Source organism: Gorilla gorilla, chromosome 2 (assembly GCF_029281585.2).
Source record: "Gorilla gorilla gorilla isolate KB3781 chromosome 2, NHGRI_mGorGor1-v2.1_pri, whole genome shotgun sequence".
Taxonomy (NCBI): domain Eukaryota; kingdom Metazoa; phylum Chordata; class Mammalia; order Primates; family Hominidae; genus Gorilla; species Gorilla gorilla.
The window spans coordinates 72,718,013-72,735,844 of record NC_086017.1 but is presented as its reverse complement, the minus strand read 5'-3'; the positions used below and the strand labels follow the sequence as shown (position 1 = coordinate 72,735,844).

The 17,832-nt window shown below is 40.4% G+C and overlaps 1 protein-coding gene across 12 annotated transcripts in view; it reads left to right on the top strand.

Annotated features, from left to right (window-relative positions):
• The first annotated feature begins 6,743 nt into the window (after positions 1–6,743).
• The window catches only part of CADPS (calcium dependent secretion activator), a 476,794-nt gene continuing 465,705 nt past the window's right edge, over positions 6,744–17,832 (top strand). For 7 of the 12 annotated variants that reach the window (XM_055383624.2, XM_055383618.2, XM_019024531.4 and 4 more), the window contains exon 1: positions 6,745–7,520. In XM_055383624.2, the coding sequence (XP_055239599.1) occupies positions 7,080–7,520 (441 nt within the window). In that variant the 5' untranslated portion in view covers positions 6,745–7,079. Of the gene's footprint in view, positions 7,521–17,832 lie in introns of all 12 variants that reach the window. The other 5 variants (XM_055383622.2, XM_019024533.4, XM_055383621.2 and 2 more) reach the window with 2 other exon arrangements.

Below are 17,832 nucleotides of genomic sequence, written 5' to 3'. Positions count from 1 at the left end.
AAAAAGTCAGGAAACAACAGGTGCTGGAGAGGATGTGGAGAAATAGGAACACTTTTACACTGTTGGTGGGACTGTAAACTAGTTCAACCATTGTGGAAGTCAGTGTGGCGATTCCTCAGGGATCTAGAACTAGAAATACCACTTGACCCAGCCATCCCATTATTGGGTATATACCCAAATGACTATAAATCATGCTGCTATAAAGACACATGCACACGTATGTTTATTGCAGCATTATTCACAATAGCAAAGACTTGGAACCAACCCAAATGTCCAACAATGATAGACTGGATTAAGAAAATGTGGCACATATACACAATGGAATACTATGCAGCCATAAAAAATGATGAGTTCATGTCCTTTGTAGGGACATGGATGAAATTGGAAGTCATCATTCTCAGTAAACTATCGCAAGAACAAAAAACCAAACACTGCATATTCTCACTCATAGGTGGGAATTGAACAATGAGATCACATGGACACAGGAAGGGGAATATCACACTCTGGGGACTGTGGTGGGGTGGGAGGAGCGGGGAGGGATAGCATTCGGAGATATACCTAATGCTAGATGACGAGTTAGTGGGTGCAGCGCACCAGCATGGCACATGTATACATATGTAACTAACCTGCACAATGTGCACATGTACCCTAAAACTTAAAGTATAATAAAAAATAAAAATAAAAATAAAAAATAAAAAAAATGTACAGGTTTCCCTGTTTTTTGGGCCCTCATTTCTTTTATTTATTTATTTATTTATTTATTTATTTATTTATTTATTTGAGACAGTCTTGCTCTGTTGCCCAGGCTGGAGTGCAGTTGTGTGATCTCAGCTCACTGCAACCTCTACCTCCCAGGTTCAAGTGATTCTGCTGCCTCAGACTCCAAAGTAGCTGGGATTACAGGCATGTACCACCATGCCTGGCTAATTTTTGTATTTTTGGTAGAGACAGGGTTTTGCCATGTTGGCCAGGCTGGTCTCCAACTCCTGGCCTCAGGTGATCCACCTCCCTTGGCCTCCCAAAGTGCTGGAATTACAGTCATGAGCCACTGCACCCGGCCTGGGTCCTCATTTCTGAAGGCTCCTGTGTCATGTAAAATGTGTATTAAATAAACTTGTATGCTTTTCTCTTGTTAATCTGTCTTTTATTAGAGGGGCCTCAGCCATGAGCCTAGTAATAGGTGAGGAAAAAAGAAATATTTTCCTCCCGTTCAAAAGCAAACTCTTGATTCTCTGTCAGCCTGTTTTTCTATCCTCTTCTATCTCCTCCTCAAGAAGAGGGAATATAAATTAGATTTATTAGGTGACATGTGCCAGTTGAGGCATGTCTGCTAGTGGGTAGGACTCTGCTCATTAAGGAGGTATGTCATTCATGTTTGTCACCCCATGTGACTGGGGTGAGTGGATTCAAGACCTGCAATCTTGGGGAAGACCCTTCAATTTCTCTCTTTTTGCAGGCATTGCCTTACTGAACTGTTATTTCCACTTCGTGTACCTTGTCACTGAGCAGAGGATAATAAAGCATGCAGATATGAATTCTGGCTGATGAAGGTAGAGATTCTGCTTAGATATAAAGCCAAAAATACATGACTCACTTCCGAATTATCAGAGTTCTGTGTTGGGGGAGTTTTGAGCCCCATCCCAGTTATCATAATTCCATTATGATTTTTATACACAATTGTTCTTTGTATATCTCTCTCAAGACCCACATGGGATAACAGACAATAAAAGAATAGGATTGGCACACTCATAAGTGCCTGGTTGGAATATATGAAACTTTATCATCATGCGACTCCAAGTTCTTTTAGAAATCCCTTGATTCTCATGGTAAATCATTAGGTACAACTTCTGAGTGAAAAATAACAGCATGTCAGCATCTCCACAAATGTTATTTTGGAAAAGACTGGGACAGAAAGCTCTTACTGATGAAACAAACAAGAGAAGACTGATGGAGTTCTTATGAAAATGGGCTGGAATAGTGGACTCTAAAATGGAAGGTCAGTGTCACTCTAAAAAGAAGAAGGAGAAGAAGAAGAAGTACACTCCTATGAGCAGGGCTCAGGCCTTAATCGATGAAATTCCCTTTTGTGAGTTTAGTTTGGCACCTAGGTGACCAGGGCTGGTTTAGAGAATTACCCCCAATATATTTGCCCTTAATGTCCCCTAACCCAGATGACAGTATCTACTCTTTGATCAGGACTCATCCTTACATTTTTCTTACTTTCCCTTTACTCATGAAGCCTCTCTCAATCTCCTTTTCTTATTTATTTTCTTTCTCCAAAAAATTGGGTAAGACCCCTATGTTTTAGGGCAGCCTAAAAAAAGGAACTCTCCATTTCAGATATTTAAAACTGAAAACAAACTGATTATTATGAAAATACCCTGATTTCAGTTATTCCTATTTACAATCTGAAGAAAGCCTCCAGACTAAAGCCATTGTAGTCTGTGAAAATAACTATAACCCAGACAATCAGCTCAGAAAATTCTTTTGAGAAGGTGAAGATGTAATGTTAGCATTTATCAAGGCAAACCTAATTGGTGAGTTAGGCTACTTAGGCAGATTATCTACGTAATATTTTATGATGTGGAAACAGCCACTTGGGTACTTTTTTCCCCTTTTATTTGATGGTATGTCACTGTATTTCAGAGTCAATGCAAAATGACAAAACCCTCCATCTTGTCCATGTAAATACCAGTATAAACTGCATTTCAATCCATACCACATCTAGTTCTCACTTCTATTAAAAGAAATTGTGTACACAACAAACATGATTACTCTTGTGAATAGTTGGCTTTCAGAATTTGACTTAAATATTTATTGTAAAATGTGTTGTCCCACTTTTCTTTTTCATCTTCTTAAGTAATGAGAGTGATTGTCCAAGACCAATTCTTGCAAGTAATATTATTTATCATTCCGAAACATGTTTTGTTGCCTGGAGTGAATGATACTTTGGTGTGGCTCGATTTTTATTATTTTTAGCCTCATGATGATCCTTTAATTTCATCCTAACCTGCTTCATTTTACTTTAGTAAGAATCATCATATGATATAAAGAGTAATGATGAAAAGTAGGTTTCTCAAACAAAATAGACCATTTCTAATCCCTGACAATACTATCTAAAACCAGACAGGCATCAAGTAAACAAATAAGCAACTCTTCTATTTTTCAGGATCTGCTTCTGAATTATCTGATTTTTTTATGTTCGTATTCTTCTAATTATTTGTGTCCAATTTCTTGTCATCTCATTTATGGCACATCCCTCTCAGATCACTGGAAAAAAAATGTAAAGCTAAAATTGGTTGAAAATTGCTTTTTATATATCATCTATTTTTTTTGTCATTCCAGGGGAAGTGAGTACTATTATCACACAGATGAGGATACTGAATGTGAGTCATTAGTTTGTTCAGGATAGCTCTACTATTAAGAGGTAGAGGCAGAACTGTCTGGGTTGAGAGGCCAAGCATTTAACTTGACCTAAGGCACACTGTAAGATCAAATTAACCCATTTTTGGAGCTTGCAAGCTAGTCTTATAATTTAAACAAAATTAAATATTGATTAGATGAGATGATCACATCTAGATAATATGAAGTTTATTGAGATTTTTAAAATATTTAACTTAGCTAAATTATTTTTTAGTAACAAACCCACAAAAGCATCAAAGTGGGCATTAAATTTAGTTATATTTGATGGAAATGTGTTTTATGTGTGACATAAAGGTTTGTTTTTACTAAGCTATCAATTGCCAGCGAGTCAGATATTTCCTCATACTTGTGGCCTTTGACACATCGAGGCAAACACTTCATAGAAGGATGGAGATCATCTAGGTTTAGATTAGGAAATCCTGGCTTAGTGTCTCAGTCATTTCCATTTTCTGCAGACTTTGCTTTTGGGGGTAGGATTACAAAATTCAATGTTATAACTTCTACTTTCATGATATGATCTCCAGATAGTTGATTAAAATTTATTCCATCATCTTGAGGTTATCCAAGTTTTCTACAGAGCAGAACTGGATGTGGAGCAAACATGCAAGCACATAAAATAGCTTAACGACATAAATTCTTAGGTGTATAAGAATCTATGGTGGAATTCTACTTTTAAAAATAAGAACACAAATATTTACAAGAGGTAGACAAAAGTTGAGACTTTGCATGTGTTCTGTGGTCATCTTTTCCCTTGTTTATCAAAATGTACATTTAGGGAAGTCACAATCCCTACTTCAGATGCCTCAAAAGTTCTGGTTGGCATATCTTATCTTCAACACTAACAAATATTTAGAATATCTCCAAGTTGACTTTTAGCTAAGGTAAGCGATGTCTTTGAAAGGGTGTATATTTTGAAAGACAGCAATGCTCACCATTTGAAAAAAATATGGAAATATTTCTGGTAAAATCTATGTAAGCCTCTTTGATTGAATACTCTTGGGGGGGATTGAGAAGATTGTTAGATTTATGTAAGCAATGTTATGTTTAATACCCAAATCACAGGTTTATGTAATTTACAAAAGGTGGATATTAAGTTTCTATATTAATGACTATACCTGGAAAAAACCCACATAATCCCAAAGGAGTTTGTAAAAATATGAAACAAAACTTTATTACAGCAATTGTGAAATTCCAAGTGTTTTTGCAGATGGAATTCATGGCCACTTTGCCACCAATGTCTGATGTGACAGTATTTAAATGCCTAAAGAGACCTTAGAAGAAATATTTAATCTGTGAATGACCTGTTTCTGGCCTTCAACAGCATCTCCTCCCCAAATCATCACATACTCCTTAATTTGTGTCCTAAACATGGTCCCTTTATTTGGCCAAATGGATTATAATTTCAGCTCTTTCCTCCTCCTGTCACCTACCCATACCCTATTTCCATAACACTCTTTAACCTTACTTGATCCCTTGCCCTATTACTATGGCATTGCAAACCACTTATTCCACTTGCAATGCCTTCTCTTTTCACCACCCATGTATATGGTATGTTCCCTTAAGATTTTATTCTCTTCTTTGAGAAATATATGATTCCCTTCACTTCAAGTTGCTTCATTCACGCAAGCTTTTTGCAGTTTACTGACCTGGATTTGTTGATATGTTGCCTCGAAATAAGTGCTGTCAATCTTTTTCACATGTTTATGTTGTAGCTCCCAAAGGAGATTATAGACTCTTTAAGAGAATGCCTTCCAAAAATTCTATCTATCCCAAGCACCTAGAACAATGTGTTACTTCATTAAAAGGTGCTGGATAAAGGTTGTTGATCAACTGATTGGCTTACTATATTTTCTGTTCCAGGAAAACCAATACCACATGATTTGAACATCCTTTACTTCTTGAGAAGAATTAAAAAGTGAGGCTGCAAAACTGTCACAATCCCCACACTGCTCAATTTTTTTAAAATTTTGTGTTGTTACCAAATGTGTGATGGCCACAAAAGTTGTGTCCTTGAGGTATGGTGGTGAAGTCAAATATAAGCCATCCAAGTACTTAACTCAAAAGATCAAACAGAATTGTTGAGGTTAATGTGAAACCAGTTGTTTTGAGTTCATCTGCAGGTCTCAAACAGGTCACTTTACTATCAAAGCTAGTAAAACTCATGGTAAATTATAAAATACATAAATACAAATGTGATTTAAACTTTAAACTCATGCTACACTATTAAAATCACTCCCACGAGTATCTACAGATAATTAGAGAACTAGAAAATACATAAATATAGGCGATGAAGTGGAGAGGTCTCTAGATAGCCTAAGTTCTGAAGGTGGCTGGTGGTTTGTTTTCATCCATCTGCGTGCGGGTCGCAGGTTACATTCAGCACGTTGGCCAGCTCCCTCGTTTACCGGGTTTATTGGCCTAAGTGAAAGGAGCACGGGGAAGGCAGGCACCATCTGCTGCTTTGTATTAATAGTTTACCCGAGAGGCAGGGGTGAACAGAGTGCGACAGTCGACGCATTAGATGTTGACGCCGCTGAGTTCTTAGGGTGTCTTTGTCTGATCGCGGGGTCCCCAAGCCTCCACCGAGCCAGAATGGAGGGAGGGTTAAGCAACCAGAAACCCTTCTATTTTTCTGGTAGGCTCACCTCAGCAGAAAGCATTCCCAGGTCTTGGGAACTGAAGAAGATTCATCATAGATTTTGGGGGTGGGGGTAGGCAAGGTCGGGGGCGCTACATAAATTGTTGAGTTGCCTGGTCGAAACACCAATCCATTCAAAATTTGATTCACTTTTATTTTAATTAGACTGGGCGCATGCGGAATAAGTTGCTGGAATCAGAGTTTACACAGGTGGGACAAACACGTTGCCCAGCCCCCACGCCCCCCACGCCCCAGGTGTAAAGAAGCCTGGGGAAAGGAGATGGACCCTTTCTTTCCCGTATAAGATCTCACGGACTTCCTCCTCCTAAGTAAGACCTCTCGATTTAGCGTCTCCAAACAGCCCGCTCGGCTGGTTTCTGGATTTCTCCCTCCCCCAAGAACTTTTTGTCCGCGGGAGGGGAAATGGGGTTGAGGCAATGAGAGCCAGAGATCAACAAAAAAATTATCCACGAAGCCGGCAGGGGAGGAGGGTGGCAAGGTATTGCGGTCAGAAGTACTGAGGCTCTGAGGACGCTCCGCGCTCTCCCCCCTCCAGCCCTCTGCAGCAGCCCTTTACGCCGCGGACACGGGAGAGTTAAGCCAATAAACACGTAAGCGCCGCTCCCTCCCCAATCGGCAAGATGCCTCTTCGGCTCTTGGCTGCATCGACAGCTTGCAACACTCGGCATCTTTTCTGGAGGCGCCTCCTTCAGCGGCCGCAGATGGCATCCGGCTGCGGGCTCGGGGCTCGCAATTGATTCTCCCCCTTGCCCACCTCGAGTCCACGGACGCACCTCTCCCTTCCCCTCCTCCCTTCGCGCTTCTGGGTCTGAGCCCAGCTCGCGACCGCCGGGCAGAGGATCAGTCGCGGCGGCCGAGGCTGAGCAGCAGCGCTCTCGCTCCCTGACCTGGGGAGAAAAGCCCACCCGGGAGAGCTGATCCCCGGCTGCCTCCAGCGCCCCCCACCTTTTGCACTCCAAGCCGGGGGCTCCAGAGACCCCGCTCCCCAGGCGCCACTATGCTGGACCCTTCGTCCAGCGAAGAAGAATCGGATGAGATCGTGGAGGAGGAGAGCGGCAAGGAGGTGCTCGGCTCGGCCGCGTCCGGCGCGCGCCTGTCTCCCAGCCGTACCAGCGAGGGCTCGGCCGGCAGCGCCGGGCTGGGGGGCGGCGGCGCCGGCGCCGGAGCCGGGGTGGGTGCAGGCGGCGGCGGGGGCAGCGGCGCGAGCAGCGGCGGCGGGGCCGGGGGGCTGCAACCCAGCAGCCGCGCTGGCGGCGGCCGGCCCTCCAGCCCCAGCCCGTCGGTGGTGAGCGAGAAGGAGAAGGAAGAGTTGGAGCGGCTGCAGAAAGAGGAGGAGGAGAGGAAGAAGAGGCTGCAGCTGTATGTGTTCGTGATGCGCTGCATCGCCTACCCCTTTAATGCCAAGCAGCCCACCGACATGGCTCGCCGGCAGCAGAAGGTAGGTGCGCCTGGGAGGCCCAGGGAGCAGCACCCGGACGTCGCCAGGCGGGCGGGGCGAACAATGGGAGCTGGCGGCGCAGCTGGCGAGGAGGAGCAGGAGAGGTGGAGACCGCGCCCTGGTGAAAGGGCTACGAGGCCCCCTCCCAGCGGCCGGGCTCGCCCAGGCCCAGCCCAACCCAGCCTGGAGCGCTCCTGGAGCTGCCTGGGACCGGCGAGGGCCGCGGAGCGCAGCGCCGCTTGCTCGAGTCCCGCAGCCCGGGAGCGTTGGGGAGCGAGGCAGGCAGGTCCCGCTTTGTGGACCGAGAGGCTCGGGGAGTGATTTGCTGCCCGCGGCGCCCAGAGAGGCCTTGCTCGCTTGCAGGGCTCCCAGCGCTCTCCAGCGGCGGGCGGCTGCGCTCAACTCCGGGCCCGCCCTCCTGGGCGTGCGTTCGGCGGGCGGGGGCAACGGCAGGTGGGGGCGCCGAGGTGGAGGGAGAAGAGCGTCTTGGAGCAGCGCTCCGCTCGCTGGGGCAGAGAGCAACCGCAGGGGCAGGCGGGAGAAAGCAAGCCCAGAAGGCGAAGCTTCCCGTGACTCTGCGAAGGGCACCCTCCTCTCCCTGCCCGGGTCAGCTGATCACCGACTAGCGTCGCCAAAGTGTCCTCGGGCACTGCTTCCTTATGGCTGGAGTTCTCTCCAGTTCCCCTGACCCTTCCTCACCGACCCCAGAGCAGGGGCACGCCCTCTGGTCCTTCCGTCCGGGTCAGCTCCTCCGCCGTCCTCTCCTTGACCCTCTTCTCCTCTTCCCAAGGTGACTTCGCCGCCACCTTCTGGCTCGCCTGGGTCCTCCAAGCCCTGCTACTGCTGCCTTGATAAAGTACAGCTGCAAAAAGCTTCGCAATCAGAGGCATCAAAAGCTTTTTCTGTCTGAGGCTGGGGCAAGGCTGAGGTAGCTCTGGGCCGCCTTTGATGTTAAAAAAAAAAAAAAAAAGGCGCCTATTTCTATCAGCTGTTCTTTAGCTGGAGAAAGGGATGAGGGGTACTGCAAGATGAGGGGCAGTGGCGGGGGGTGGCGACAGAAGAAAAGCAGTCAGGAACCCAGCAGGAGTGAGTTAGTGAAGAAAGTCAGCGTTCTATTCTCTCTTTTAAATAAATTTGCAGCACTTGAGCTATCAAAAAAGCCAGTCAAGCCCCACACAGAGGCAGTGTGAGGCCAGTCCTAACCCCATCAAGACTGTGAGACTAGTGTCTTAAAATAGTGAATTTTTCAGTTGCTGCCATTTAAGACCAAATTACATGTTGCTGTAGTAGCATTAGGTTTTCCATATTTATCCACCCTTACCTTGAGTTAGCACAGATTTCTCTGTTTGTTTTGCTTACATGTGTACACACACTACCCAGCACTGATGATTTATTTCAGCCATCACGAGCTTGGATATCAGTTTCATTAAAAGATAAAACTGATTTCCAGGGTGACAGACAGGAGATGGGTTACACACAAAACTCTCCATCTCTATCTGTGGCCCCTTGTTTTTTCAGTTCGTATTTTTGACTGCAATAGAGCAAAAGTATCCTCAGAGAAGTAAAAGTTTTTGGGATATTATTTTAAGGCTGGATGTTGAGTCCACAGGGCCTAATAGTTCACATTTCAGTTTGGAATTCCTATTGTAATTGTGTCTTTACAGCATGGGAACTTCAACCTCCAAAATCTATCCCGGTAATAACAGCACCAGCCAAAAATATTCCATTCCTTTGACAATGAAAACTGTGACTTTAAGTGTTAGGTCGAAAGGGGTGGGGGGGGGGGGATGTCTAGAAACATTTATCAAAGTCTCTAGAGCTCTGTCCTTTAAATAGTTGCTTAAGTCCAGAGCTAGCATGGAGAAAGAAATCCCACAGAGACACAGTTCTTCTAAACAGAAACTTCAGTTACTTTAGAGATCATTATAAGGCCAGATTTTTCTGATCTGATTGTATGTTTTACCTGAATCCACTCAAAGCTGTGGTTTTGAGGGGCATGCTGTTTCCATTTTTACACGTGAGCTTAACCTCAGAGAGACTCCAGGACAGATTGATAACACTGACATTTGGTCAAACTATTCTTGGTTATCACAGCAAACTGTTGCTAAATACATATCCCAGTGAAGCTATCCCAGGGCTTTTGGCTATACTGGGAAGCTAAATTTAAACAACAACAAAATATATATATATATCTCCTTATTACAAAAAGAAGCTTTTTCACTGCTGTATCTGTAAGTTTTTAATGCCTTTCTAGAGGTGTGTTTTGCTCCTTCAAGTAGAAAGCTTGGAACTCTGATTTTTTAAAAATAAGCAATGATTGAGAGTAATTAAAAGGTTTGCATAATCACTGTGGTAAAGTTTAAAGCCAACAAATAGTTGATGAGCTAAAGTTAGTCTTGGAGAAAGATAAACTAGTTGTAAACTAAACATGAGTTTGCAGTAGAATAGAAAAGGATGAACTAGAAAAAGTCAGAGGAAAAATGTAGAGAAAGGGATAGGATGATGTGGAGGTCAGAGAGAGAGAGAGAACGAGATCTATGAAAAGGAATTGCTGAATTGTGGAGAAAAGACCATAATGTACAGAGTATAATGCACCGTGTGAAACCAAATAATCTATATCACAATACTCACACCACTTTTTCAAGTATCTACTATGTGCACGGCACATATATCATTTTTTGAAGAATAGATTTTATCTTTCTGAACAGCTTTCAATTCACTGAAAAATTGATATATGGTACAGAGAGTTCCTATATACTCCATATCTAATTTCCCTTCTTAATATCTTACAGTAGTATGGGACATGGGTTACAATGAACTAATATTGATACATTATTATTAACTAAAGTCTGTAGTTTATTCAGATTTCCTTAGTTTTTAACCGAAGTTATTTTTTTCTGTTCTTAACTCATTTTTTAAATCTCCTAACTCTAACAATGTAAAAATTGTCATCCTTGTTTTTAAAAAACTGAGACTTGGAAATTTTGTTATTTGCCTAAAGCACCACGTAGATGGGTAAAAGACAGCAATTGAAGTGTGAAACATTCTGATTCCAAATCCTATCTTTTTAATGTGAGATACTGGCTAGAAATAGTCTAGGATAAAAAGAGCCCTAGAATCCTAACAACATGTCAGGTGTACTTCTTTACCCAGAGTTATTTCTCTCTGAATTGAGAGAGGTCCTCCTTTCTTCCCCTGTACACCCATCAAATATAGTCACTATGGGCAAAGTGGATGCTTAGGTATAACTTCTTAAAGAATATGAAGGAGAGGGGTGGGCTTTTAGTGGGTAAATTTGAACACTAGACTGTATCAACTTTACTATGTCGTTTAAGCTGAAAGGAAAAAGATTTTAGCTCAGAAGAACACTTCGGAAGGAACAGAAGGAGACAGTACCATCATTTGGATAATTTTGGTAATTACTTTGGTTTCACTTTTACTGAGAAAAAGAGCATTCCAACAATCTTCCCAATTAAAGAGGGGACTTTAAACGGACTATCTGAAAGAAACATTTTATTATTTACCGGTATATTATGTTACATTACTGTGAATTGAAATATAACATGGCAAAATAATTTATGACCAAAACAAAAATCTCTCCACCAGAATGTAACAATGTATGTTTCAGTAGCTCAGAAATGACAGTTTGGAAAGCAGTTCTTTGCTTTTTCTTCTTCTTTTGTCAGAATGGTAAAGTGAATACCTAGAAGTTGGCATGGCAAAGCTATACCATATGTTTCTCAATTATGTAGTAACGGTGATGGGTGGCTACCTTGTGTGAACTAGCTACTTATAGTGAGGGAATGTAAAAGCAGGCACTGTTACCAATTCATGTAATATTTAGATTGACATGACCATTTTTTAAATGACGTAGGAATTCTAATAGTTTAAAATGAGTATTGTGTCTACATACATAGGTATAGTGTACATGTGTGTCTGTGCATGATGGGGGAAAAGGGTAATCCTTAAAACTGTCTATTACGCAGCAATTCCTATTTCATTCAAGAGGACAAATGTCTTGTAAGTTCAAGCTACTCATTTCTGTATGATTCAGCTTGTATTTGCCCGTGAAATTATGGCTAATGTTGAGTCATAGCCATAGAAATTCTCTCCTTATTCATTTACTTGGGCTTATTTGGGCAAGACTAAAAAGCCATACCTTACATAAAAAGACCTAGTGCTAGTTAACTATATATGTGTGTGAGAGAGAGCGCAAGTATGTGTGTGTTTTGAATCAATAATAAAGTTGTCTACTCAGATATATTTTGAGGCACTTGGGTTTACCCAAAATTCTTAAGGTTTGCTTTGTTAGTGCAATATATGACTTGCATTCTAAAAAAAAATTCTACCTTTTGAGAGAACAAAGTGACGATTAAACCAATTTCTCTTCAAACAGAATTGTTTCTCTTCATCAGGGAAAGAACTGAATTATTTAAATGGGCTTGTTGGCATTCTCCCCTCCCCATTTTCCTTGGTGCATTGGGAAGCCGCTGTTATGCACTGATAGCAGAGACTTTCTGAAGATGCGGAATACCATGACAGGTTCTTGCCTCATTACACCCCTAGCATAGGCTTATGATTCCCTAAAACTGGACCGAAGAACAAAGGAAATTAAATGTTTCATTCCTGAAGAATTGCACTGAGTAAAATGATAAAAGTCAAATGACTTAGGGATCTTCCCGCTGCAAAAGCAAATTTAATAAACAATCGTAAGTTATCATGTTGAAATATAACCAGCATCTGTGATTTGGGGACAGGTGTCTATAAAACTTAAGCTGGAATGATGAGAGTTCTAACCTAGAAATAAGTTCTAAATAACTGACCAGTTACTCATTGCACCAAGCGCTCACCCAGGCTTGATGGCAGAAGAAATTGGTACTTGTGAGATGTGGTTCCTGAATTGGGGGAGCTTCTAGTTTGGAAGATAACATATATGTCAAATACGCTGAATAAGAAAGTTTTAGTTGTAAGACGCTGATTAGAAGTACTAAAGTGGGGAAGGAAGAAAGAAGAGTGCATGCACACACAAGATTGGATACAATAGTAGAAAAAAATCTTCATAAAGTAGACTAGGGTTAGGTCTTTAAAAGTTAATTTCATTTGAGTAAGCATAGGAAAAACAGGTATTGCAGTCTGGAGAAGAACACTAGGTAGCAGAAATGTGGAAAAGAGTCACTGTTAGGCAATGGCAGTCAGATTCTGTTGGTTCTAAGTGACAGAAACCCAGCACAAGTGGCTAAATCAAAAAAGAGGTTGAGTGACTTACTGGTTCATGTAAGTGAAGAGACTGGTACAGAAGTGGCTGCAGGAATGGCTGGATCTAGGAGCCTAAATGACTTCCATATCAGAATGAAAAAAGCCAGATGATGAAGGGAAAGGATATACAGATTTAGCTTCCATAATCCAAAAACATAATATCTGAAATGCTCTAAAATCTTTTTGATCATGACATGATGCTCAATAGAAATGCTCATTGAAGCACTTTGGATTTCAGATTTTTGGATTAGGGATGCTCAACTAGTATGACATAAATATTCTAAAATCCTTTCAAAATTCAAAACACTTCTGCTCTCAAGCATTGAGGATAAGGAATACTCAACCTATATTTTGAAACCTGTGTTTTAGCTCAAACCCTGCCACTAATGAACCACTGATTGTAGGCAAGACTCTGGGATAATTTCTAAATCTCTCATGTGGAGACGGGGATGGACAAGCTTCGGATAATTTATAATGTCCTCTCCAGATATAGGAGTTGATAGTTCTTTCTGGACAATGAGATTACTTTTTACCAAGACTTACAAATTCATTCAAAGTTGTATTTGGTATGTTTTTACATTACAAAATAAGACAGTGTCTTAAAGAATCCAAGATGGTTAGAGATGAAGTTACATTTCATTAGTCCAATTCTCTAAATCTTCACATAAGGTGAAATTTCAAAAGGTTATAAGACAGCAGACTACATGAGAGATTGCAAACTGTGGCCTGTGGGCTGAAACTGATCTACAAATGCATTTCGTTTCAAATTTTGGATTAGTTCTCAACATTTAAAACTATCAAAATATTTCACATAAAAAATCTGGATTTCTGGCTTCTTTTACAAGTGGAAGATATGACAACACTGGGCCTGAGTTCTTATGGATTTGCAAAAAGGGATGGAAATAAGACTACCCAACCATCATTTAAATAATAGAATGTTAATCACTTTTAACTAAATTGGTCCAAGATACCCATCCACCATATAAATCTGGATGGTAGGATATGAGCTGTCTGGTTCTTGCCAACACCATCTTCTTTTACAATTGCTTAAGAAGTATCAGTGATCTACCCTGGCCCCTGTAAAGCATCCAAGAGAAGGACCTGAAATTTAGAACTCTGTGTTCCCTGTCTCTGGCAACTGCAGTACTTTTCTTGTTTTATAGTTTTTGCCAAATTGGAGGGCCGATGATCAAAATTATTACTTTTTCATTTGTCAGTCTAGGCATGTGATATGATTTCTGTTTTTAATAGATGAGGAAAGGGGGATGAATTCAGCCAATGCATTGAGTCTAGCCCTTGCTATTGATATATTGATGGACAGTGAAGGACAGTGGTTAAGGGTATAGACTGTGAAATTAGAATACCTGGGTTTGCTTTCTTGCTGTACCCTTATCTTGCTCTGTGATCTTAGACAATTAACCTCTCTGAGGCTCAGTTTACTCATTAATGAAATGGGAATTGCAGTGGTACCTTGATCATTGGGTTTTTGTGAAAATTAAGATAATATAGTAGAGCTGTTAAAATAATATCTGGAATGTGTAAGTGCAATACAAGTGTTAGCTCTTATTATTGCTAAGTTGATATGTGCAGTGTTTTTATCTGAAAGGATTGGGCAAGTTAATATATATGAAGTACTAGCCATCACAAGCCTTATATTCATTATTGCTATTATCATGATTATCACCATGAAACAGTACGGAGGAGTTTGGTGAACTAAAATGCAAGAATACCAGAAGGCAGGTAGTTATGATTAGAGTATTACCTATAAACCAGATGGGGGTCCAGGGTACAATACATCTCTGTTCTTTCGCTTTTGTTGAGACATTTCATTTGTATTTCTTTGAACAAAAAACACGGACCCATTTGTCTGGCTTCAAAAGCTCACTTTGAACAAAAGTAACATGGATAGAATTCATAGGAGATATTTTAAATGGCTAATGCCAAGCACATGTACATGGGAAGATTTGCCACAAGCTTATCAGAAGACTCAGATAAAGGGGTCTTGGGTCACTCAATTGGTAAATGATGGGATCCTCAGGGTTCCTTATTTTCTTCATAGCCACTATGAGGAAAGGCAGTATGCTTGTTATCATTGAATAGGTCACCTGCCTTTTTCAAGTCCTAATATTTTTGTCCTCAATCCAAATAGCTCTTTTAAAAATGTTGGTTTACACTAATGATATTGACTATGATATTGACTATTACCATATGGATTGTTACCATTAAAAATGAACTCATAAAATGCTTTTATGTTTGTGTAGAGAGTAAATTCTAAGCATATATATATATATATATGTTCAAAACTTTATATATGTAGATAGGGTAAGACTTGCATAAGTAGGTAATATGCAATAGAGTACAGAGACTAAGACCTCTAACTCTGTGGACTGTCAGTCCCTGGTTCAAATTCCTGGTCAGCTCTGTGACATGTTGACTTTGTGACCCTGGGGACATTATCCATTACTTCTTAGTTTCCTGGTCTGTAAAATGGGGAAAAATTATTAAGCATTGTAAGAGAAAAAACATGTTAGTTGCTTAAAATCTTTAATATGGGGTACATGGACAAATATTATCAGTAACAGTAAAAATAGTATTCTTGCATTTTAGTTCACCAAACTCCTCCACAGTATTTCAGACTACAATATCTTTGCTCATACTGTTTCTTATTGCAAAATGTCTTCCTCACCTTTCCTCACGCGATTCACTCTTGTTCATCCTTTAATTATTATAACTCAAGTGTTATCTCCTTTAGGAAACCTTACTCAAAGCTTTGTAGTGGGCTAAGTATTGCCATAACTCCTTAGTCAATCTTTTCTCTTACCTCCTGTAGTTTATATTTAAATTACACTTTTTACACATGCCTATCACTGACTAGACTGTAAGAGTCCCATCTCCCAAAACAGTACCTGACATGTAGTAGGTGTTCAGTAAGTGTTCAACTGTTGAGACTTCACATTGATGCTTTATTTCCTAGAGAGCTTCTAAAGAGAGGAAATAGTCTAAAATACAGTCACCTTTATTACAGAGACGTTGTCTCTATAATTTTTACTTTTATAAAAGCCTCTCAGAGTGAACCAATTACCAAATGGCTTCAAAATAAGTTATGTTACAGAAACATGCTATCTATTACCTTTGACTTTGTTTGTTAATACCAAAAAGTGACAAATTTCTAGATCCATTATAGAGAAAAGTCTTCTTTATGAATCCCTTGCAATGGGTGAATCCTAGTTGAACTTGAATCACCATAGTGTGTGTTTAAGTGATCAAACATTAAAATCAGCAGAAGCCAAAGAAATAAGTTTTCATATTGGGTATGCGTTTTTTAGTGCGTTTCATTTGGGTTAGTGAAAATTAGGCTGTTTAATTTACCATCAGCCACAATATTGCCAAAGTTGTATCACAGAACCTGTAAGTTCTACATATTTAGGCATAAATAAATGTGCTCATTTTCTCTACTTTTATTCTCTTACAGGATTTTGGCTTTATTTTTTGTTATTTTATTGTAAGCTGCCTAAAGTCCTTTCTGGGTGTAGTTAAGGTATAAATAAATAATAACTACAGAGCTACTGCTTATTGGATATGGTAATAAGAATATGCTATGTAGAAAACATCAATAAAAAGTAAAACTGCTTCTTAGATATGGACTTTTCTGATACATTTCACTAGTCAAAGAAAATTATTTTTGCTGTGTTATTACTTTTATTTTAACAAGTGGGAAAAAGGTTTGAAAATAAATTGAATTATCAAGCCCTCAAGTGTTCCCATCTGCTGTCTGCCATTCTAAAATTGAGAGATATGAAATAAATTGATAATATATTGATGTCTTTTCAGCAGCCCATGGGAGGAAAATATTAACACGTGCTTCTCAGAATTACTTCTGTGCAGTAAAAAAGTTCTGGGATAATTAGAAGTTAACTTTTTTTTTTTTTTTAATCCGTAAGTGTTCCAGGAGCACATGCTAAGTTACAAACCCTAAGGGAGTGGTGATGCTTTTAAAAAGACAATGGGATTTTGGCAAACATGCCAAGTGGTCCAGAGAATCTACTATGCCTCTTAAGAAAGCAAAGGGAAAATACTGAAGATTCTTGCAAATAATTATGCCTTCTGTTGCCCATGTAGAAAAACAGCTTTTTGGTGAGGATGGTAGGCATAGAGTTGTTTAAGCAAATGAGTTGAAATATATCCTGAACATCTACATTGGCGATTTTTCTGACAAGTATAGCAACTGTTGTCTATAAGGCAGTGTGTCATAACATACTGTGTTCAAAACATTTCTTGGGGGTTCTTCCATATTCAAGTTTTGTTTGTTATACATCATCAGACAATGTTGTTTGAGCCACTTCTATGTATGAGAAACTCACTAGATCTTGTAGAAAAAGTATGTAAAGTCATTTTAGATGGCCTTCCTGACCTCTAGGAACCTAGCAATCTGGTTGAGAAGTTGAGATACACTGACGTAGACTAAGTCAGGATAGTGTGAGTGTCTGAATCGTAAATATTGGTGTTTTCTAGATTTCCATTCTTGGCTCTTGTTATGGGTTTATTATGTTCCCCCCCAAATTTATATGTCAAATTCCTAACCCCCACTTCCTCAGAATATGACTTTATTTGGAAGATTAAGATGAGGTCATTAGGGTGGGCTATAATCCATTATGACTGATGTCCTTATAAAATGGGGAAATCTGGACCCAGAGATATGCACACACGGAGAAGGCCACGTGAAAAGGAAGACAGATTGGGGTGATGCTTCTACAAGCAAGGAACACCAAAGATTGTCAGCAAACTACCAGAAACTAGGGGAGAGGCATGGAACAGATTCTTACGCCTCAGAAGGAGACTACTCTGATGACACCTTGATCATCACCTAGCCTCTGACAATATCTGTTTCTCAAGCTACCCAGTTGGTGATTCTTGGTTATTGCAGTCCTAACAAAGACAGCCCTCTTCTGTCCATACCATCTGTCTCAGCAACTTCATCCCTAATCATGACTTTAGCTACTAACATCTCTACACTTAAAATTTGCAAATCTTTTGTCTCCAGCATAGGCCTCTTGCC